Genomic DNA, 24,783 nt, shown 5'->3' with positions numbered 1-24,783 from the left:
ATAAGAATATTTTTGCCTTGCACAAAGGCTATTCCAATAAGCGGGTTCGACTATATATTATACATTTTAAAGTAGAAGACTTTAAAATGATATACCAACATTTATGAGTTGCGTTCCTGGGACGACTTTATTGAAAGATAGTTTTCATTTGGTTATATGAAATCAACTTTAACTCAAGAATATCCGTCACAAACAATCATAGCATGTGATCTGTCTTTAAAAAGACGAAGTCGAAACGTTATTGAAATTATTTTTTCAAGTTAAATTGTGGCTTATTTCCTAATTAGAATAGATAATCCATAAATTAGTTGAACAATAGAGGGCTCAGGGAATCCCCTTGTCTTATCCCATTGCCAGCTTTAATTGGGTCAGTTAGTTCGTCTTCTACTTACTTTTACTTTTATTCTATTTTTCGAAATCGTTGAAATAAAATAAGACTTAAATGTTATTTATTATATAAATAAAATACAGTTAAAACCTTTCAACTTTCGCATATCGCTACTGTACATCTGATATAATTTTGTTCTTAATTTAGTAAGGGAATGCATCACGTAATTCCTGAGGTAACTTTGCAATCAAAGCATCATGGTCGACGCCACTGGCTGTTGCGAATATTCCTTGATCGTCTGGAAATGACACATTTTTGGAATAATCGTAGTGTTTACCATGGATGTCTGTTAGTCGTCCTCCTGCAGCTTCTAACACAGCTTCTGGAGCACAGGTGTCCCATTTCTTACAGCCTCGGCTAGCATACACATATGCGTGAGCTCTTCCCTCTAACACGACGATAACCTACAAACAAAAAACTTAAATTAGAAACAAGCAATCATAGAGATCAATGGTAACACGTCAAGGCCAACTGAAATACAACTAGGTGTCAGACAGGGTTGTATGCTTTCACCAATATTGTTTAAAATCTACTCGGAGGTAATATTTGCCAACGCTTTATCGCATTCTTCAGAAGGTATCAGGATAAACGGACAAAGAGTAAATAACATCCGCTATGCAGATGACACTGTTTTAATGACTGATTCGGACCATAGTCTCCATATACTATATACTGTTAAATAGAATCACTGAGAGTTGTGGAAAAATTGGGATGAAGGTCAATACTGCGAAAACCAAGGTGACAGAAGAAACATTTTAGCCCTTCCAATATACAGTGTGTCGCATTTAAGATGAAGACACCCCTATATTTCGGCTATCAAAATAAATACAGATTTGAAATTAGTCAATTGAAATTTAAACTTTAAACGCGGCCTACTACGAATCCACAAACAGGGTGAAATTTCGATATTTTGTTTCGCGTTAGAGATATAGGAAAAAGGTATTTGAAAAAGTTGTTCCAAATATTATTATAACCCTACATACCAAATTTCACGTCAAAATTCGTACTTTTAGTTTTTTTAGTATTTGTAGTCAGGATCCTGAAACCTACAATTAGCTGTCCCGAGATGCATCTCTCTTATAGTTTATAAGGTGAAGGCTTACGATTTACTAGAAAATCAAGAATAACAATTAAATTGAGCTTCGACTAAAAAATAAGGTGCTCAATTACTGTTGTGAGTGAGATAAAAAGTAAGTTGTGAGATAAAAAGAAATGAAACTAGTAGAGACTTTTTGGATGGATAGAAAAGAAAGAAAAAAATATGCAAAGAACTGTAGAAAATTGTTCTTTCAATTTGCAACTGTAGGTACTTGACCTAGAAACAGATTTAAATATTTTCAACTAATAAAAGGTGGTTCAGGCACAAATAAAACCATCTGGACATCAGTATTTCTGGTTTCCTTCCTGGAATTAAGAGTTGTGGAATTGGACGAGTAATTGTGATGAATTACTGATGGCAACCACTTGACAATTCAACATAATTTAAGTACAATCCAGTTCAAAATTATCGCATTTTTTGGTGAATTAAACAAAATATGAATGAGGACAATTAATCAATGTTACAGTGAAGTATTTTGATTTAGTGTTCATTGAAGAAATAAACTCAAATTTAGAGATAAACTAAAAAAAATCAGAAGTGTAGAAAATGTTACCTTCACAAAATGCAAAGTTCAAGCAAAACAATTTAAATGCTAATAGCTTGAAATATGTCCTCAATATCTTATAGCACCTTTATTCATCTGCATAAGCTTATGGTTTGTGGAAAAATTTTATGCTCATGGAAAATGTTTTCCAATTCTAAATAAATGTTCTCTAATTACAGTATGTTAATTGGTGCAAGTACATGATGCTGACAACAGTTTTTCAGAAAATCTTCAAATTGAGGATAGTCTAAAGGTGCAAGTTAAACAATGATCTCACGAACTAACTTTTGATACAAAGAAGATGGTCACTAAAACCGTACCATTAAACAATACATGCAAATTGAAATGATATTAACAGAATAATTGTTTTTCTGTTGGCCAATCGACATACAGTAAAAGTCTAGACACAACACCGTAAAATATGTTAACCAGCTCTACAATTTAAATAGACTCTAGAATTTAAACAACTATTTTTACCTTGTGACCAGCTCCTCCTACACTAATGATATCGTCTGGATTTAGTGCTTTTAAAGCGTCATTTACCTTACCATCACGATGAGATCTAAAAATGAAGAACAAAATAACTCCAGCAAAATCAGTATTAATCCCAACATATTTTTTTCAAACCATAATTGAATAGAGTTACAGGACACAGTGACTACAGGGGAATAAGGGTCATCGCTACAATGGGAAGACTGTATGTCAGGATTCTCAGGAATAAGATAGAGAAAAGTATAGAACAGTGATACTCAACCTGCGGCCCTCTTGCGTTTTTATGTGACCCGAAGGCTAACTTAAGGGCCTTGTAAACGATCAAATTATTTTGAACTTGAGTAAGATAGTGGGTGGTGGCTTTTAGCATTTAATTACGACATAACAGGAAAACTTGGCGAACTTAATCGTCGTTTACAAATTAAAAGGTAAACATAAAATTATTTCGCAGTTGAAGGATAAAGTATTTGCTTTCGAGGACAAGCTAAAGATGTAGGTACATCGAGGAAATTAATATAAAAAATCTGTATAACTTTTCGACATTAGTAAAAGGTCAACAAGATGCAATTGATGTATCTCTAGAAAACTTTGCTGCTATTTCTAATTACTTAGTTTTCTTAAGCGATTAATTTCATGAAAGATTGAATGATTTGCGAAAAATTAGGAAATGTCTTCTATTAGTGGAAAATCTCTGGCACTTAGAAGTAGCCGCTACTACACAACTTGCGATGTTGGGATTTAATAGCGCAAAGTTGTCAGATGAACTAATTGATTTTAAAGATGATACAAATCTGGAGGCAATTTTTAAAGAAAATAGAGACGCAAATCAATATTGAGAATTCTGGAAATTAGTACCGAATAACTATAAAACTCTCAAAAGTTGCGCTTTTTTGATCTTCACGTTGTTTGCTTGATCATACCTGACCGAGTCTTCATATTCAAAAATGAAATATGCAAAAAGTGTTTAAATTGCTGAATAGAGCATTGAATAACCTTTCAAATAAGCTAGCACACGTAACATATTCTTATTTAAAAAAATCATCGATTACGTCATCACACTCAGATGGATGACGTCACTAGTATAACATATTTGTCAAAAAATCATAATTTTAAAATAAAAAATCGACCTGTTTCTGGATTTTTCCTTATAGTCGCCAATTTACGAAATAACGAATTTATTCCTTTCATTTGTATCATACTGTACATTACTTCACCAAGATTGCGGCTCGCAAGCTATGGCAATAGCTACTATGTGGCCCAGGAAAAAAAAAGGTTGAGTATCGCTGGTATAGAAGGTAAAATCTGTGAAGAGCAAGCAGTATTCACAGCAGGAAAATCATGTCTAGATCATAAATTATGTACAAAACAGACAAAAAAATACAACAGACAATAGAGAAGAAAAGGGCTAAGAACAAAGATGGATACACGACCATCACAGACCTTAGGAAGGCATACGACACCGTGTCAAGGAAATAACTATACAAAGCAATGACAAAAATAAGGATACCAGCTAATCTAACGTAAGCAATCAAGAACATATACAGGGAAAATGTAGTTCAGTCGAACCCGCTTATTAGAATACCGGTTATAGGAATATCCCGGTTTAAGGAATAGACAGTCACGACTGTCATATTTTTATTATCACTTCGTAAACAAAGGTTGAAAGCCAAGGATTTGCCCAATCTCAAGCCATTTTAATTCCTATAAAGGTTGAAATTTTGCTTCCTCTGCTACTTTTTCTGCTTATATAGTGTTTTTTAAGATAATACTACCATAATTCGGTCTTAAATTTCTATGAAATATAATTTTTTAGTGATTTCACCAAGGAAATGAAGGGGTAGGAACTTTTGTGAATCAGTGTATTTTGTATAATAAAAATGATAATGTGCTTTACCCCGGATTGTAAACACTATAGTGAAAGAGGGACATGTAGATTCTTTGTGTTTCCAAAGGATCTGGTTGGAAAGAAGAGGTGGATTTCATTACTAAGGTAAGAAAATATAGTGAAGAAAAAGAACTGAATTTATCGCCCATGAGGCATGGCTTACAAATTATGCCACCCTGAGAAGCACTGTCGACATGGCATATCCCTTCCATGTCAACCCTCCCAGTGGTTACTCAAAAGGTCATCAGGCACCAACAAATTACATAGTCTCACCTTGATGTAGTTATCACAAATTTATTGCTAGGTGGTTTAATTGGTTCAAAGCCTCCTACTCCCAGACCAACTAATCCCCAAAAAGTTCTACCCGGACCATTTTTAACGGTTTTATACTCATAATAAGGCTGATAAATTACACCACCTACTGCTCTACCACTAACAGCTATTCCTATTAATACTGTAACATGATCTAAAAGACCCTAAAACAAAAAAGTATATTAGTTAGTAGTAGTAGTGAATTTGCCAATGCATGTAATATCACATCAGGAAAACCAATATACTTGATAATATAAATGTTTAAAAAATACTTAAGCAATTTAGCAAGGTACTAAAATAACATCTGGAACTTATTTAACTACAGTAAGATTAAATTATGCTAAACAAAATCAGAGGTGCATAAATAAATGTATTTAATATTAAGAGGATCGGTACGTATTTTCGGCTGCAATGCTATTCAAATGGGGATTCATTTTTTTCGAATCCTGAGAAAACGAATAAGTATTTTTGAAAAATTTAAACGCAGAATGAAAGATTACGTTATTAGCGAGGGCCGAAAGTCCCTAAGAACTTCTATAATGTTTATTTAATAAGTTATATATAGATATATATAGATATATATATATATATATATATATATATATATATATATATATATATATATAAAGGGTTGTCTACAGCTAATGCCGTTTCCCTTCCGTCAGCCAGGACTTCCATTTTTTTTGATCTTCCCGTCTCCGTCTTCCAATCCTTTCTTAGACATGGCTTCGTCGACTTCATTTTTCCAAGATCTTCTAGGTCGTCCTCTTCTTCTCGTTCCTCTTGGGCTCCATTCTGCAACCTTGTTTATCCAAGTGTTTTCTGCTCTGCGTACGTTTATCCAAGTGTTTTTAATAAGTTACAGGGGTGAAAAACTAAGAGAAAATGTAGTGTGTTATGTTCGTGTAAAACTCCCTTAACCATGAATGTAGGTTGGTACTACTGTCATCTGAACGACAGCTGTCAGATACTTAATACTGCGATAGAAAATGGAAACCATGTGCATAATTCTTTAAAATAAAGTATTTTACATCGAGTATTATTTCATTACAAATACTTACGTCCTTTAAGTACAAAGGACTTGACATTTGGCGACGAGGATGGGATACAAATATTACAGACACTACATCAACTACAACGTTCCAACTACAGCCGGTACAAACACGAGTTCCTCGACTACAACTGCGATAGTTGCACCTGCTACAGCTCCAGTAATGTCTACACAAGTTTCTACATTCCAGTTTTCCGTTGAACCTTTTAACCAGACAGCTACAAAATGGTCCAGGTGGGTAAAACGGCTGGAAGGAGCATACAAAGTTTTTAAAATTCCAGAGGAAATGAAATTGCCCTATTTACTACATTACATGGGGTCGGAAGCATACGATACACTGTGCGATAAACTAGCTCCAGAGGTCCCTGAAGACAAGTCATATGAGGATACAGTTAAGTTAATGGATAATTTTTACAACCCTGCACCACTTGAAATTGCTGAAATATTTAGGTTTCAATCAAAAAGACAAGCAGAAGGCGAAAGTATACAAGAATACCTACATTCTCTACAGAAACTTGCCATAAACTGCAACTTTTCCACATATTTAAAAAGTGCTATACGAAATCAGTTTGTTTTTGGTTTACAGTCAAAGAGGATTCAAGCCAGACTATTAGAAACAAAGGGATTGGACTTGGACCGAGCCGTAGAAATTGCAGCAAGCATGGAAACTTCAGAAAAGGATAGTAATCAATTTTCTCACAACAATAATTACAATCAGGCTAGTATAAATGTTTTAAATGCGAAAGCAAAAAGTTTTCATAAAAATACAAACACTAGTAAATTTAATGATAATAATACAGTAAATAATCATAGTAGCTCTCCTAATAATACTTTTACAATGTCAAATAACCGTAATAGGGCTTGTTATAGATGCGGAGACACCTCGCATTTAGCCGATAAATGTAATAAAAAGCATTTAATCTGTAACTTTTGTAAAAACGTCGGACACATTCAAAAAGTTTGTTTAAAGGCACAACAAAATTCACACAGGCAAGTAAATTCAGTAAACTCTGCTCAAGAGGTCTTAGAAGTAAATGCTGGAAATTGCAAAGATAAATTTTTTATAAATTTAAAAGTGAATGGTAATATTTTAAATTTTGAAATTGATTCTGGCGCTGCTGTTACAATCATAAATAAAAATATATTTGAAAAATATTTTCCTGCATTACAATTACAAAAATCGGATGTTAAATTAACTACATACTGCAAAAATAATTTGAATGTTTTAGGTTTAGTTTCAGTGGAGGTTGAGCACCAGGAATTAAAGCACACTCTAAAGTTGTATGTGGTGGATGGTGATGGCTACTCACTGGTTGGTCGAGAGTGGATACATGCTCTGGAAATCAATTTACATCAGGTAAATACAATTCTACATGAAAATTTTGAAATTGCAACTTTGTTAGATAAATATAAACATTTATTTGAAAAGTCAGTTGGTGAAATAAAAGGGTTAGAGGCTGAAATTTATCTAAAACCTGGTACTAAAGCAAAATTTTGTAAGGCCCGTCCTGTAGCTTTTGCATTACGCCCTAAAGTTGAGGCAGAATTAGAGTCCTTAGTAAATCAGGGAGTCTTAAAGAAAGTAGCATTTTCGGACTGGGCAACTCCTATTGTTCCTGTAGTTAAACAAAATGGGGACATACGCATTTGTGGTGATTTTAAAATCACATTAAACCCTTGCATTGAAGTGGATGAATACCCTTTACCTACACCAGATGACCTACTTTCCCAATTAGCAGGTGGGGACAAATATACAAAAATAGATATTACGAAAGCTTACTTACACTTGCCAATAAAAGATGAAATGAAACATTTACTTACATTAAACACCCATAAAGGTTTATTTCAACCAAATCGATTAATGTTTGGAATTGCTAGTGCTCCTGCCAAATGGCAACGTTTAATGGAGCAAATGCTACAAGGAATAGATGGTATTTCAATATTTCAGGATGATATAAGAATTACAGCTCCAAATAATACCTTACATTTACAAAGACTTGAACAAGTTTTAAAGAAATTATCTGAACATAATTTACATATAAATTTGGATAAAAGCGAATTTTTCAAAGACGAGATTGACTACTGTGGATATAAGATGAGTAAAACGGGTGTGTCTACTAGTGCAGATAAGGTAACTGCAATTGCAAATGCTCCAATACCTACAAACAGAACTCAAGTTCGGAGTTTCTGTGGCCTAATTAATTATTACAGACGTTTTTTAAAAGATACTTCTACAATTTTACAACCATTAAATAATTTACTTAAAAAGAATGTCAATTTTAAATGGTCGAATACTTGTCAAACTGCGTTTGACAAAGCAAAAAAACTCATTTGTTCTAGAAATGTTTTATGTCACTATGACCCAAATTTACCATTAGTCCTAGCAACTGATGCATCACCCTATGGGGTAGGTGCAGTACTTTCACATATCTTTTCAGATGGTACAGAGAGACCCTTACAGTTTGCTTCTCAAACTCTTACTACTACACAGCAAAGGTACTCACAAATAGACAAAGAAGCTTACAGCATAATTTTTGGAGTAAAAAAATTTTACAATTATTTATGTGCTAGGAAATTTACTTTGCTCACTGATCATAAACCGTTAGTTCAAATTTTTGCACCTGATAAAAGCCTACCAGTTTTAAGTGCAACAAGAATGCAACATTATGCAATTTTCTTACAAGGTTTGAATTATGACATTCGTTACAAAAATACAGATTCTCATCTCAATGCTGACGCACTTTCACGTCTACCTATAAAATCAGAACAAAATTTCACACATGATGAGCCAGATATTTTTGAAATAAATCAAATTGAAACTTTGCCTACAAATATTAGAGATCTAGCTTTTCATACAAAAAATGATCATACCTTAAAAAAATTACTTGTTGGGTTAAAAACAGGAAAACCTGTTGATAAACGATTTAGCTTCAATATAAATCAAGCTGAATTTTCATTACAATCTGATGTTATTATGAGAGGACAAAGAGTAGTTATACCTACTAAATTGAGAAATAAAATTTTGACAGAATTACATACTGCACATTTTGGAATAGTTAGAATGAAATCTTTAGCTCGTAGTTATTGCTGGTGGCCTCACATAGACCAGGATATTGAGTCACTTTGTAAAAATTGTTTAGAGTGCAATAAGCACAAGAACAACCCAATTAAAGATAATTCTCATATATGGGAGCCACCAAAATTTTGTTTTGAACGAGTGCATGCTGATTACGCTGGACCTTTCAATGGAGGTTATTATTTTATATTGGTAGATTCCTTCAGTAAATGGCCTGAAATTCATTTTACAAAAAATACTACTACAAAAACTACTATTGAAATTTGCCGAAAAATTTTTACAACTTTTGGTATTCCTAAAGTTTTTGTTACAGACAATGGTAGACAATTTGACTCTCATGAGTTTAGAACTTTTATGAAAGATAATGGAATTACACAAAAATTTACTGCACCCTACCATCCTGCAACTAATGGACAGGGAGAGAGATATGTCCAAATACTAAAAAAATGTTTAAGGGCTATGCGAAGTGAGGGAAATGACAGGGAGTTTGAATTATGTAAGCTACTTATGCAATACCGCAGAAGCCCACATACAGTTACAGGTAAAAGTCCCTCAGAACTTATGTTAGGAAGACAAATAAGGAATAGATTAGATTTACTTAAACCTTCATGTAGTGATAGAGTTACCTATACTGATATGAGTCTAAGAAACTTTGATATAGGAACTAGGGTTTCCGTGAGGGATTATTTTCATTCTAAATGGCAATTTGGCATTATTGTACTCAGATTAGGGTTATTGCATTATTTAATTCAGTTAGATGATGGTAGAACATGGAAACGTCATGTAGACCAAATACGGCAAATTGGGGAATATACTCCATCTCAAAATAATCCAACATGTTACATTCCGGATACCATTACTCACAATTTGATTCCGAGGGAGGCATCAATTCCAGAGCACAGTGTCTCACCACCACCTACCGAAGTGATTACTGATGAATCCGAAATTTCAAACAATATGGAAAGTTCGAATAGTGTACCTGGGGCTCAAACTGAAACTGAGGAACCCATTTTAAGGCGTTCCACTAGAGTAAGGAAACCTGTTACCAGACTGAATTTGTAAGTACTTTTACTTCTAGTTAACTTTTGTAATTCATGGTCAAGGGAGGAGGTGTTATGTTCGTGTAAAACTCCCTTAACCATGAATGTAGGTTGGTACTACTGTCATCTGAACGACAGCTGTCAGATACTTAATACTGCGATAGAAAATGGAAACCATGTGCATAATTCTTTAAAATAAAGTATTTTACATCGAGTATTATTTCATTACAAATACTTACGTCCTTTAAGTACAAAGGACTTGACATAGTGTGATTTTTAATTTCAAATATCTCATTCGAAAGAAACTTCTTATATATTCTAAGGGACTTTCGGCCCTCGATAATAATTTAGTCTTTCATTTTGTGTTTAAATTTTTTAAAAATATTTATTAGTTTTTTCAGGATTCGGAAAAAATGGACACCATGTCCGTGGAAATCGAACATTCGCTATCTTTGTTATACAACGCACTCATTCGAATATAATGTTATGACAAGACTCAAGACAGTGACAAGTAGAGATGTGTCCGACCCGCTATTTTGATATAGCAGTTCATTCTGCCACTAACGCTTTTACGATGATAATAAAATCAATCAAAGAGTTGTTTATTAAATAGAATTGATAGTGTATTTGAAAAATAATAATTTATTTAAGGCGTACAATTAATAAAAAGTTATTTATTGTTTATATATTATTTATGAAAAATCCAAGTATTTCAAGTCATTAAAGTTCAAATAAAAGTATTATTTTATAAGAGTTTGTTCCGATAACCGTAAATAGGTAGGTACGAGTTTAGTTATGAAGTAAAGTGCCCATGGTGGCATAAAATGTAGTAAATGCTAATGGTTCAAGTACGTACTACATTTTTGAAGATTTCTCTACACTTAAAAAAGCATTTGCTTTTCTCCGTAGTATTTGCTACTATTTACCAGCCTACATAGAAGAATGTACTACGCTTTTAAAGTATGTGCTTCTTTAGTAGTATTTTGCTTCAGTTTAAGTGAAGTTGGTGGGTGGACGTCTTCGGCGTAGGTATTTTTTTGTTACAATATGGCAGCATTTATGAATGTGTGTCATAGAAAAATTTACAAACTAAGAAGAAGATTCTTAATTTTTGGGGTCATTCTTTTATCAAATAAAATTTAATAATTGTGAAGAAGATTAACAAATAACAATTGTTCATTTTTATCCTCGCGTGACTCTTTTGTCGCTTCGGATCTGAGTCACTCATTTTTACTCATGTACAATTCTAATAATTTGGTACGTAAAAATGTGAATTCACAAATCACAAGCACATGGAAAACTAATTCCATCACGATTGGTGTAATGCAGACACGGCTGGCGCTACGCTTTGTAGTAGATACTTCTGGTCAGTAGTAGGTACTTCTGTTGTGTAGTAAGTTCTTCTCAACAAAAGCAAAAAGCACCTACTTTTATTTAAAAGAAAATGCTACAAAGTAGTGACTATTTGCCGAAGCAATAGCATCTACTACGTTTTATGCGTTCCGTCTATTTTCTTGAGTGAATTATTAAATGTTGACTTCATATTTTAATAAAGATGATTTTAAGATTTTATAATAAAAGGCTTCGCTTTTTACGGAGAGTTTTAACGCTTTTTTTTCTCGAAGAAAAATAATAAAATGATATTTTCGGCTCCTTTTCCTAAGTGACTTCTCTATTGAGGTTGGCGGTCAATATGGCAAATTTCTCTCTATTCTTGGCTTGATGAACTAAGTCATTTCCTGTTGTGTGAGTCCAATCTCTGATGTTTCGGAGCAAGATTTTTTCTTTCTTCTTTAACCCCGTTTACCTTCGATCTTGCCATCTAATATTACCTGGAGCTGCTCAAATTCCCTATGACGCATTATGTGTCCTAGATATGACGTCTATCTAATTTTGACAGTATTGACCTTATCTAAGCTTTCCATGGTAACAGGACATTATTAAAATAATTTTACAACTTTTTTCTTTTTCGACTATTTGTATAGTATATAAATAATGGTAACCACTGAATACATAATTAGTGAAAAAATAATCCTATCATTTATACAAGTAAAGGTTATCCAAGAACATTAAAAAACTGAACGAAACCGAAATAGCCATCTCTACCTTTCTAATGACAATGTCACTGTCAACCTAATGTTTACATCTGCAGTTTCCATATCAGTGAGAATTTTACTACACGTAATTTGCCGTGTAAAGACATAAAAAGTACGGATAGCCGTAAAATATTTGCGAATTATGTACCCATAGCCTTAATGAAAACAGCTTTGTAGAACCCTGATTATCCTTGCGCGGATTATCCGGGCTGCGGATTATCCATGCTATGATTTTCCATTACTCAAATTGCATTTTTGATGTATCATCGAAATAGCGTCACCGTAAATCACTCGACGGAAACTCTATATACGACGCACAGTGGTTCCAAATGCTGAAAACGTGGTCATGAGGTAAAATAAAAAGTCCCTATTTATTGATTTTTGTGTTTACAGTTGTTTTCTCATATTATCGTAGAGTCGTAATACGCAGGTATAAGGATCAGACCGGATCTATTCTTATTCATAACTCCGGGATAAGTGAGCCATGTACGACCTTATTTTGACCGGCAGTGAAAGTAAAAAAAGAACGCGTATATTGAAAACGCTGTAAAGCGTTTTGTAGTTTATCAATTTTATTGCTGTAAAGCAAATTCTTTTTTTTTAAGTAGATATGTATTAATGTAAGATAAACGTCGAGCAAAGATTTTATAGCAATAAATTTATAACATTTGTTAATGAATAAAAAGTAAAAATATACTTGAAATAATCAAAATTTCGTAAAAATACATTCAAAAGTAGGTACATAATTCTACGATTCATGTTTATTAATCTCAAAATGTACAGTCAAAAGATACATAATCACATTGGTTTAGCTGCCTTTACCTTTCTATGCATTGCTGGTAGTTGTTTGAATACGAAAGTATGAAATGACGCATATTACATGATTCTGGCGATTGTTGCATATGTCTGGGCGGTTGTGCATAAGTAATAGGTTCTGAATATTGTACTTCAAAAAGAAAATATATTGGTAATGAGAAAATGAGAGCCAAGACGAAGAAAATGATGGCGCAGTATCAATCACAGGAGTAACTAATCAGGTGGCTGAGGAAGCTGCCAATATTCTACTATAGACTTAACAATGAGAACCTTTAGACCTTGTCGATATTTTTTACTTGTGGAGAATACATCAGAAGATTGAACTATGAGTTCAGTACTTCGATATATAAAAAATATTAAATGACGTTTAATAAACACCATTTTATTTTTTTATATCTTTTTTATGACAGCTCCAGAATGACTGATGTAGCTAATTTCGATATTGAAACATTTGTGGAAATCCAAGGAAGGTATAAAAGGTGAGAAAATGTGATGACATTGTAAAAAAAATACTAAAAACAACTTTATTTTCATATATGTAGTCATAATAAACCCTTTTAGATTGACGCCACTAAAAAATGCATATATCTTCGCGTCTATTTACTCGTGTATTATTTTTTACGTTAACCGCGAATGAGTTCGAATCCCTAGCAGTGAGAACTTTTTTATTTATTAAATTCCAAACTTTTTATCTTTTAACCTTTCAAATCTTATAAATGATAAAAAATCAATCAAATTAAAATTAAATAAGTAACAACTGCATATCTTCCAAATTATTTCTAACATATAATGTAATTTTTAAAGCAAATACTTCTTATCGCTACCATAGATAATAATAATGAATAAGCATAATTCACACCTTCTTTTATTCGTCACAAACCAGTAGTTTTATTTTTACAATATAATAATAATCAAAATTAAGTATGTAATTAAACATAAATACAAGATAATAGTGAAAATGTAAATAATGAATAAATTCTATATTATATTTAACACATTAGATCAAATTAATAGTTGTCATGTACCTACCATATCATTGGGCAGTTTAATATTCCTTTATACCAACGATTTACCATGAATGTAATTTATAGGTCTGGATCCCGCGTATGAAAAAAAGTTGATTAATAGCAAGCTGAAAATTTGTTAATAGCTTAAGGGTATCTAGTTGGATAAACTTTGATATATGGAACACTGGAACAGGGGCAGTTTTAATTGTGGAACAGGTTAAAAATTTGGAACGGTCACACCACGAAAACGGCACATTTATTTTGTCCGACAGAACAGACTTAAACTCTCCAAACAGAGATTTAACTCTCATGCAAAAATCAGACTGCTATTTATCACCTGTCATAATTCCTGTCATTTGACATATTCTACATGTTCCACTCATTAAAACGCCCATTTGGTGATAAATAGCAGTCTGATTTTTGCATGAGAGTTTAATCTCTGTTCGAAGAGTTTAAGTCTGTTCTGTCGGACAAAATAAATGTGCCGTTTTTGTGGTGTGGCCGTTCCAAATTTTTAACCTGTTCCACAATTAAAACTGCCCCTGTTCCAGTGATCATATATATCAAAGTTTATCCGACTAGACACCCTTAAGCTATTGATAAATTTTCAGCTTGCTATTAATCAACTTTTTTTTTCATACGCGGGATCCAGACCTATTAATGCTTGAGAAATAACATAGATACATTGATATTTTATGGACTTACGGTCTTTAAATATTTAATCTTCTTGATACAGTAGTCATGTTGTGACTGGCTGATTGACATAAAGTCCATGCCATAACAAAAAAAAGGTCTCGTTTTATGCGGTGGATACGTTCTTCAGAAAACCGCATATAAAAAAATCGCATAAAAAAAGACTTTACTTGCATTAAAAAAGTAGGGATATGTTCCGTGATTTTCTAAAATCACATAAAACGGTGGACGTTTGTATACCAAAAATTGTGTCTTTGATGTTTTCTTTTCTTCATTGGACCAAATAAAATCTTAAAGAAGAAATTAAAAACGCAGACTAACGCCGATATTGAGATTGCAAAAACCTCTTCTAATGGAACATAAAACTTTACGACACTTAAATAAATGTTTTAATCCAGAAATCAAAATGTGCTGTTTATTATACTGCAACTTGAAATCAGCAACATTTAAATTTAATTTCAAAACAATTACAGGCTATATAGGTCTGGATCCCGAGTATGAAAAAAAAGTTGATTAATAGCAAGCTGAAAATTTGTTAATAGCTTAAGGGTGTCTAGTCGGACAAACTTTGATATATGGGAACACTGAAACAGGGGAAGTTTTAATTGTGGAACAGGTTAAAAATTTGGAACGGTCAGACCACGAAAACGTCACATGTATTTTGTCCGACAGAACTTCCAATTGATTTGTTACCCTTTCATTAAACTCTAATGCAAAGATCAGACTGCTATTTATCACCTGTCATAACTCCTGTCATTTGACATGTTCTACGTGTTCCACTCATTAAAATGCCCATTTGGTGATAAATAGCAGTCTGATTTTTGCATTAGAGTTTAATGAAAGGGTAACAAATCAATTGGAAGTTCTGTCGGACAAAAACCATGTGACGTTTTCAAGGTATGACCGTTCCAAATTTTTAACCTGTTCCACAATTAAAACTTCCCTGTTCCAGTGATCCCATTTATCAAAGTTTGTCCGACTAGACACCCTTAAGCTATTAACAAATTTTCAGCTTGCTATTAATTAACTTTTTTATACGCGGGATCCAGACCTAATACCTTTCAATGCGAAATTCAGATTGATATAATAGCTGCATGGTACATCATGTAACAAGGGGAATACCCGAACTGCAAACTCTCAGACTATTATGGATGGGAATAGTTAATATTATAGGGAACTTGCACATTTTTTTTATTACATAATAATGTTAAGTTTTGTATAAAAATGAGATTTCCAAAATTTCACGCTTCAAAAACTCATAATAACTTAGAAGTACAAATTTAAAGTCTTCTGTATCTTAAAATAGTTTAAACGACCCGTGACGTCACAGAGTTTAACTATGTGGTTCCGTTTATGGTTTTTTTTATGGCGTAGACTGAGGTGTCAATTAGCCAGTCACAACTTTTTTGTTTTCTATTCATACATAAAGAAGGCAATGAGGTCCAATTGCAGCGTGCAGTCCCGGATTGCAACGACCGAAATGGCATAGATGCCCTAGCAGCAACTGCTAGCAAAAAGACTAAGTTTTCACTCTAATGGCATATAAAACAACATAATGCTATTCTACACCCCACCAGAATGAAAACAATGTTGTTTTATATGCCATTAGAGTGAAAACTTAGTCTTTTTGCTAGCAGTTGCCGCTAGGGCATCTATGCCATTTCGTTCGTTGCAATCCGGGACTGCACGCTGGGGTTTGTTTTGGTTGGATCAGGGAGAGCAGCATATGTGCCTCCTGATGAGAGACTAATAAGTTTCGAAACCGGTAGGGGTGCTTGCAGCACTCTCTGATTGGACTAGGATATGGTTCGGCTGTGTTTTCGTTTTGCAACGAAATTGAAAATGGTTATTCATTTATTTTATTCATAGAAAATTTGTACTTTTACAAAATATTTTTATTTTCAATAGTAAACCTTCTTTCCTTTCCTTCAAAAACTGTATCAAACTCCAATCTCAACAAACTGGTATATATTATTACGACGACATACGATAAATGTCATTAGAATATAAATATTTTTCCTTTATTCCCCGACGACGAGCTGGCCAAATACCCAAGTAGGTGGAGGCCAATAAACTAAAGAAGAAGAACAATATACGTAAATATAACCATAAACAGAACCACATAGTCAAACTCTGTGAGTCGCGGCTCGTTTGAACTATTTTAAGATAAGAAAGACTTTAAATTTGTACTTCTAAGTTATTATGAGTTTTCAGGCGTGAAATTTTGTAAATTTCATTTTTATACAATGCTGAACATGATTATGTAATAAAAAAATGTACAAGTTCCCTATTGGTGTAGAATGTAAACATATAACCCCGTGACGTCACGACGCGTTTTGGGGTGGCTGGTATAAGTTGAATTTATAGTCGTCTTTAGGTGCCAAACCAAAGACAAACAAAACTTATCTTTGATAGAGGTTCTAAATTATGTTCTGTTGTGATTTTGTGTAAAGTTTTATGCAAGTTCCCTATTATACTAATTGTTAATAATAGACATTTTTGTATGAAATACCAACCGCATAACTTCAAAATCGCATAAAAATAATCCGCATAAAAAGAGACCTTACTGTATTTCGTAAATATATCGTTATTGTATTTGTATAGTTTCACAACTACAAAATAAATATTTTTTTTTTATATTTTTAGTAGACTTACTACGCTATTTTGTAGAGCTTCAAAAATCTTTGTAACTTACTAAAATATTTATTGTTCTAATTTTAATAGTTTTTGAATTAAGCCAGGAAAAATTTTAACACAAATTTCAAACGTCGTTTTCTTGATACTTTGCTTTTTTGACTTATGTCAAACGTCGTTTTCTTGATACTTTGCTTTTTTGACTTATGGCATTCTTTGAGCGCAATTAATAATAAAAATATCAATTACCTCTGTATATTCAGAAGTTCCATCCAACGGGTCTACCCATACAACAATATCTTCAGGTTTAACATTAACATAATTTTCAGGGCACTTTCTTTGTAAAATGTTCTGATCACTTTCTGTAACAATCCAATCACTAGGAACCTACATCATTAGAAAAGTTAACATATTTTCACTACCAATCTATTTAAATTATACTAACTTCACTCTCATCTAAAGGTCCTTCCTCTCCTATAATCGTAACATTAGGAAATTGTCTTGCTAGGGAAGTTATAATACACTGCTGTGCTGATCTATCAGCTTCAGTTTGGACATCATTTTTACTCAAACCCTGAAAAAACAACAAATTCTAATGCTCAAATTTTTAAACCAAAAGAGGATAGATAATACGAGGCTATGTGTGCAAAAAGGGTGAACTCGAAAATCCCTGTTTTGAGAAAAAAGTTGTGGAGTGAGGGTGACAGAGAAATGTGGAAAATATTGGAAAGTTATAATATACCAAAAAAGATGATAAAAGTCATAAAATCTATATATCTGGATTTCAGAGGTAAACTACACTATGTCATTTCGAATTTCAAGCAGCTGTGTTTAGCGTGTGGTTGAAACAAAGTTTAGAGCACTTAGAAAGTTATAAAAATCTGATATATCTCGTAATAGTTTGAAAGACAATATGACCATATTTTAATGATAATATATATCCAATTTGTAGAATACAACTAATAAAATAAGTGGATTAAAGGAACTTATTCAAAACAATACCATGTCGACATAGTGTAGTTTACCTCCAAGGTCCAGATATATGTAATTAGATCAGAATGGTGATGATTTCCAATCTCCAATAGGAGCGGAACAAGAAGAAGACACATTTAAATGGGATAAGGGAAGGTAAAACAAAGAGGTGGACTAAGTCCTCTCTTATTTATAATTGTTGTAGATACCTTAATAAAAAATACAAACCATCAAACAAGAAACCTTCAATATGTAGTAGGATACAAAAACTTAAATGCAATAATGATTATCTCCCTTCTATCCTCTGATGATATAGTTCTAATCACAGACACAGTAAAAAAAATGCAAAAACTAAGAAGACATTTGGTAAAAAGAGATACCAAATTTAAAAATGGAAATGAATCTCAATAAAACAAAACTTATGATAATAAATGAAGATGAGAAAAAAGAAAGGAATACCAATATAATAGTAAGGAAGGGAACAAGTACTAGAAGTAGAAGTATCTAGTTTTGAATATTTGGGAAATATAATAACATATAATGGGAAAACATGGTAATAAGTAATAAACTGAACAAGGCTACTAACGTGTATATTCTTTAAATAATACAACATTAAAATCAGAAAACGACAACAAAACTAAAAGTAATAAACTGAACAAGGCTATAGGTCTCGATCCCGCGTATGAAAAAAAAGTTGATTAATAGCAAGCTGAAAATTTGTTAATAGCTTAAGGGTGTCTAGTCGGATAAACTTTGATGTATGGGAACACTGGAACAGGGGCAGTTTTAATTGTGGAACAGGTTAAAAATTTGGAACGGTCACACCACGAAAACGGCACATTTATTTTGTCCGACAGAACAGACTTAAACTCTTCGAACAGATTAAACTCTCATGCAAAAATTAGACTGCTATTTATCACCAAACGGGCGTTTTAATGAGTGGAACATGTAGAATATGTCAAATGACAGGAATTATGACAGGTGATAAATAGCAGTCTGATTTTTGCATGAGAGTTTAATCTTTGTTCGGAGAGTTTAAGTCTATTCTGTCGGACAAAATAAATGTGCCGTTTTCGTGGTGTGACCGTTCCAAATTTTTAAGCTGTTCCACAATTAAAACTGCCCCTGTTCCAGTGTTCCCATATATCAAAGTTTATCCCACTAGACACCCTTAAGCTATTAACAAATTTTCAGCTTGCTATTAATCAACTTTTTTTTCATACGCGGGATCCAGACCTACTACTAACATGTATATTCTTTAAATAATACAACATTAAAAACAGAAAACGACAACAAAACTAAACTGAGAGTATATAGCAGCATAGTAAATCTGATAATGGCATATGGGATGGAAAAATGGATTGTGCAAAAGAAACATGAATCAATGATAAATGTGACAGAGATGAAATACATGAGAAGAATAGCTGGAGTTACGAAGTTTGAAAGATTCAGAAATGAAGATATTAACAGATAATTAGGATGATCGAAAAGAAACAATTGATATGGTTTGACCACATAGAACGAATGGAGCAAAAGAGACTAACAAAGAAGGTACAAAAAGCCAAAATGGGAAACAAAAGAATAAAGGGGAGGCAGAGGAAGACATGAATGTGCCAGGAACCCTGTGTCATGGTAAGAGACGAATGTAGAAAAGAATGGTAAAAAAATCACAAAAAGTCTAATCCGCCCTTCTTGCACGTCTAGCCTCATATTTCTGATAATTCTACAAATGAACATCTTCCAGTCAAATCCTTGCCCTCTCTTTTACAAAATTTGTATATCTGGCTGTGTGGGTTTTACCTTAAAGCCAAAAAAAAAAAAAAAAAAACATCTTCCAAATAACTAATGAAAATCTAGAATAACCTAAAACTAATCTGGTTTAAGTTTTTGTTGCAGCTTTTAGTAGTCCTTGTACTTTTCTTTAGCTTATTTATTTTTCAGAATATACACTTCTCCAAGAAATTAACGCACCACCTAAAATAGGTAATTTTGATGTCTCAAATTTTCTGAACTTGTTATACGATTTAAGTGATTTTTTTAATACATTATGCCCTCATTCTTTAATAATATTGTTGCTAGACAGGTAAATTGTCATTGTATACTGGGTGTACCAATCAAACTGTTTTTTTCTCAAAGTTTGCAACACCCTGTGGAATATTTGATACCCTGTTTTTAAACTAGGAGGAGTAATTAACTGGGAAATTAAAAATTTGATAAATGTCAAATTGATAACAGTCAAAAAATGTCGGGTTTGTTGTGAAAATTCGTAGATTTATTATTTAAAGTTTCAGTGAAGTCCATAATTTTTTTGTTGTTTGGTGGAAATGGAACCCGCTACAAGGAATTTGACCTGCGATGAGTGTGTTCGTGTTCAAGCAGTGACCTTACATAGCAAAGGACTTAGCTACCAGGCTATCGGCTCCTTATATTAGTAACAATTTTTTGCTTACGCATGATAATGCAAGACCTCACGTTGCATGAACTGTGACCAAATATTTACAATGGGTAAATCCTTAACTTTGAATTGGCCACCGCATAGTCTAGATCTTAACCCGATCAAATTTGTGGGACAAAATTGTATTAATCAAGACCAAATAGCAAACCTCATTTGTAATATAAAAGTACAACATATCTCTTTTATTATCGAACATAAGGGAATGAATCAAAAAACAAAATGTTAAGAAAGCCTAAGGCTACAATCGAGTTTTAATTTCAACATTTTATAAATGCTAGAATATTCCACATAGGGATTGCAATCCAGCAGCATTTTCAATCTAGCTGGATTTTTGCAAGATTGGCTTGAATCCAGCTGGATCCAGCAAAATGTGGATTCAAAATATAAACACGATTTTAATGTTTTTTCTTGTTCATTTTTGAACAACTTTTTGTTCAACTTTGCTTGTGTCTGCTGAGAATTGTCACAAATGAAATTTTATCCAAATTAACTTATCTGTTGTAAGAGTAGTTCATTTGAAGCAAATTTCATTGACGACAATTTTGAACTGACACAAGTTAAGTAATTTGTTTTTCTTCCATGGCTTACTGAGAACGTTTTTTGATCTCATGATAAAAACCAGTCTGTATGTATTCTAAATTTCTAAATAACAGAAACATAAATGATTTAGTTTTTTAAAAGTGAGACCTTAAAAAACATATTTTATCTATAGTCTTACCACCTAACCTACTTTGCACAAAACTGCACATATACCCAGTTGCTGAGAAAGTCCTTGCTTCTACACTGGTGGGTTTTAAGATCATCAAATGGTTATAAACCATGGACAAATGATCGCCTTTCGCTCTTTTGGTCTCATAAACAGTCATTATATTTTCAAAATCTTTGAATAATTTCTTGGAAAACCAATTTTTTTTGGTTATAGAAGTATTTTCTCTCTCACGTTTCAGTTCAATCTCAAGTTTTTGTTCTAAAGTAAAATTCATGGACTCTGGATTAGCAGCCCATCTTCTACTACCATTATGTCCTCTGACACCTCTTCCACAATCACTTGTTTATTTATACGACTCAACAAATGTTTCATCTCGTGTCGCATTGCATTCTTTTTCGGCATGGAGAAGTAACCAGGACTGTTTAGTCCTTCATCATCCATTTTTGGGATTTTGTAAGTACACTAAATTTATTTATTTATTTATTTATTTATATACAGTTGCAACCATTTACAGAAAAAAAAACAATAGATTAAAATATAAATTACATACAATAAAGAGAACAAAAAATACAAATTATCAATATACATATATTACCAATACAAATTACACAAATAATCATACCTAAGGACATTAATTAGTGTGGTCGGTGGACATAAGCAGACAAGTCACTTTTGAGTTTATTATTATTATTATTTTTACAGCACAATAAGTCTTAGTTAATGTTTACTAAAACCTGACTCAGGAACTTGCTATAAGTTTGAAAAAGGTCAACGTTAAGGTGCTGGTTTGCTAGTCTGGCAGTTCTAGTGAGGAATTAATGCAGTTGTAATTTCAGAGAGACGCCGTTCCACTATTCTGTTGTGTAGTGCTGTCGATAGCTCGGAACTAACGCTAGAGTCCTGGCTATTTACTTTGTTGGCAAATTTTATGGTTGTGTCAGCCGTTATCAAAGTGGACTCTCCTCTGCAACCAGCTTCTACAGCCAGTTTCACCGGTTGAAAAGTATCAACTTTTTGATTATTGCCAGCAGAGAATTTGATTGCAGAATAAATAAATGTCTATCAAAACTTTATCGATGCAAAATTTTAGGCTGTAGAAACGTTACAGCATACTAAGCAAACTGTTGCTGACACACGACTTTGAATAAAGAGGCCAATGAAAATATGAAGTAACTTATTTCGAATTTGACACGTTTGCGGATCCGCGCTGCTGTATCCAGCACGGTTTGCAGGATCCAGCATATAAAAAAGACTCTGGATTGCTGGATGCTGGATCCAGCAATTGCAATCTCTAATTCCACAGGGTGTTCCGAAGTTTTAGGAAAAAAAAACACAATATGATTGTTACACCTGGTATACAATGACATTTGCCTATCTAACAACATTATTACAGTTACATTGTTAAAGAATAAGGCTATAACATATTAAAAAAACACTCAAATCCGACAACAGGTTTAGGAAATTCGAGACATCAAAAATGTCCCAATTTTAAGATGGTGCATTAATTTATTGGAGTACTGTACTATACTAAATTTAAATTCAAGATGCAGTAGAAATAAACAAACCACCACACGTTAAATGCTACTTTGAGCACTCCCGAATCATAATTTACAATGTATATTCATTGTAAATCCCAAATCATGATTTCTAAAGTTTATACATTGTAAATTCGGGAGTGCTCCTAGTAGCATTTAATGTGTCTTGGTTTGTTTATTTCTACTGCATCTTGAATTGAAATTTAATATAGTCTACCTAGTGGCAGAGGTCACATGAGGGTTAGTTAAAGTAAACAAAATATTTCCATGATTTTACCTGTCTTGTTAAACATGATTCCTGTTGTTATAGTAAGAGGACAATTGAAAGTGCAAAAAATTGTTACCTTTCCCATAAGAATGTGTACTATACCTTATGTATTATTCCCAATTCACCTTTTTCCATCACATCTTTAATAATAGAGCCAGCTCTTCTTGCTGTAGTAACTGAAGAGGCTAAAAGCCGCAAAATAAGTGGAGCACTCTGGCAGGACATCTTTAACAGAAAATTGTAGTTTGTAAATTAAAACAAATTATCAATTATCTATACCGTAACGAATTTTGATATTCCCTTTATCAAGATCATACGTGTAAAAAATAGCGGTTTTGTTTAGAAAAGTTTTAAATGCAAGGTCAAGAATTCAATTAGACATTCACCTAGAAAATAAGTTATGCCTGGCTGAATATGCAAGTCAATCGAGACGAGGTTTCCGCACGCGTAGTTCATTTCACTGATTTTGAGATTTTGTCTTTTAGTACGTGTTGTGATGCTCCTCCCGTATGAAAAAATTTCTGATTCGGTTTATTTGCGGATTCCTGTTCAAAGATGACCTCTTTTAAACAAATCAGATGGGTGCCGAGCGAAATTTTTAGGCAGAAATTGTTTAAACAAATTCAAAAGAGACCTTTTTTGCTTCAGAAAATATTTGTTTAGGTATTTTGGGTCTTTTTAAACAAAAAATTCATCTTGTCATTTTTCTCAAAAGTTGATGGTTTCCGAGTTATAAGCGATTTAAAATATGAGAAATGCGAAAATACGTATTTTAAGGCTTGACAACTCATATATTATGGAACCACGATTATCTGTCCTATGATTTCCCATTATTCAAATTGCATTTAAGACTTTATCTATTATCTATGAACTTGGCAAGCAAAGAATACCTACGCCATATATCATTAAAAGCAAAGTAAAACTACAACATTTCATATTTCAGGTAGGTATGTACCTACATAGGTGATGAAATGGTTGCAGGTGTGAGGTGGGGTCCTAATATGAAAAAAGGGTCAATACTCACAGTCTGTACTAGGTCCGCCCCTAGGGATTTTGCCGCCCTGGGCAAGATTGACGACCGCGCCGCCCCCCTTTGGTAGACCCATGAGTCGCTACCTTCCTCCAGCATCGCCAACTTAAATCACGCGATTGTATTTTTTTTATATTTTTATTGATGTGTGCTTTGTGATAAATTATTTAATACGCCATTTTCCACTGTATTTGAACGATACACGCTTAAAAATTCATATATGTATTTGCAATATTGTCATGAAATTTTACTACATTACTATTATTATATTAAAACCTGCTTTAATATTCACAAACTCACTATGCATATCCATAATTACACACTTACCTTTTTAAGTAAGCACTACTCTTTTTATCTTGGCACGAGAAAGTCTTCTTTTAAGTCTTTAATAATTCTCAAAGATCCAGGAACTCCGCTATTTCGTGTTCAATAGAGATTGTCGCTAGTGCACTCAAACATTCCTGGGGACATAGTTGATCTTAAGTAATTTTTTATTAATTTTAGCTTTGAAAAGCTTCCCTCTCTATAGAGGCCACTGTCACTGGTAGGGTTACAAAAATCCTCAAAGCAACACTAACGTTGGGTGAGAAATCAAAATCACACTCTCTAATCACTTTCAGTGTCTCTAGAGGTGTACTCTTGGGCTTCACAATCGTGGAAAATACTTTGAGTGCATCTTTT

At 33.1% G+C, this 24,783-nt stretch overlaps 1 protein-coding gene across 1 annotated transcript; it reads right to left on the bottom strand.

The window, feature by feature from the left end:
- Nucleotides 1-432: 432 nt before the first annotated feature.
- LOC126886674 (3'(2'),5'-bisphosphate nucleotidase 1) lies at nt 433-23,484 on the bottom strand. Its single transcript, XM_050653661.1, has 7 exons — nt 23,352-23,484; nt 23,175-23,297; nt 17,579-17,707; nt 17,383-17,520; nt 4,682-4,884; nt 2,509-2,593; nt 433-792 (listed from the first exon to the last, which is right to left on the bottom strand). Exons 1-7 carry the CDS (start codon nt 23,385-23,387, stop codon nt 532-534), a joined length of 975 nt encoding a protein of 324 aa, XP_050509618.1. The 5' UTR covers nt 23,388-23,484; the 3' UTR covers nt 433-531.
- Nucleotides 23,485-24,783: the final 1,299 nt, after the last annotated feature.

Source organism: Diabrotica virgifera, chromosome 6 (genome assembly GCF_917563875.1).
Source record: "Diabrotica virgifera virgifera chromosome 6, PGI_DIABVI_V3a".
Classification (NCBI taxonomy): Eukaryota; Metazoa; Arthropoda; class Insecta; order Coleoptera; family Chrysomelidae; genus Diabrotica; species Diabrotica virgifera.
The sequence above is the reverse complement of the archived record's forward strand: the minus strand, read 5'-3'. Positions and strand labels throughout refer to the sequence as shown.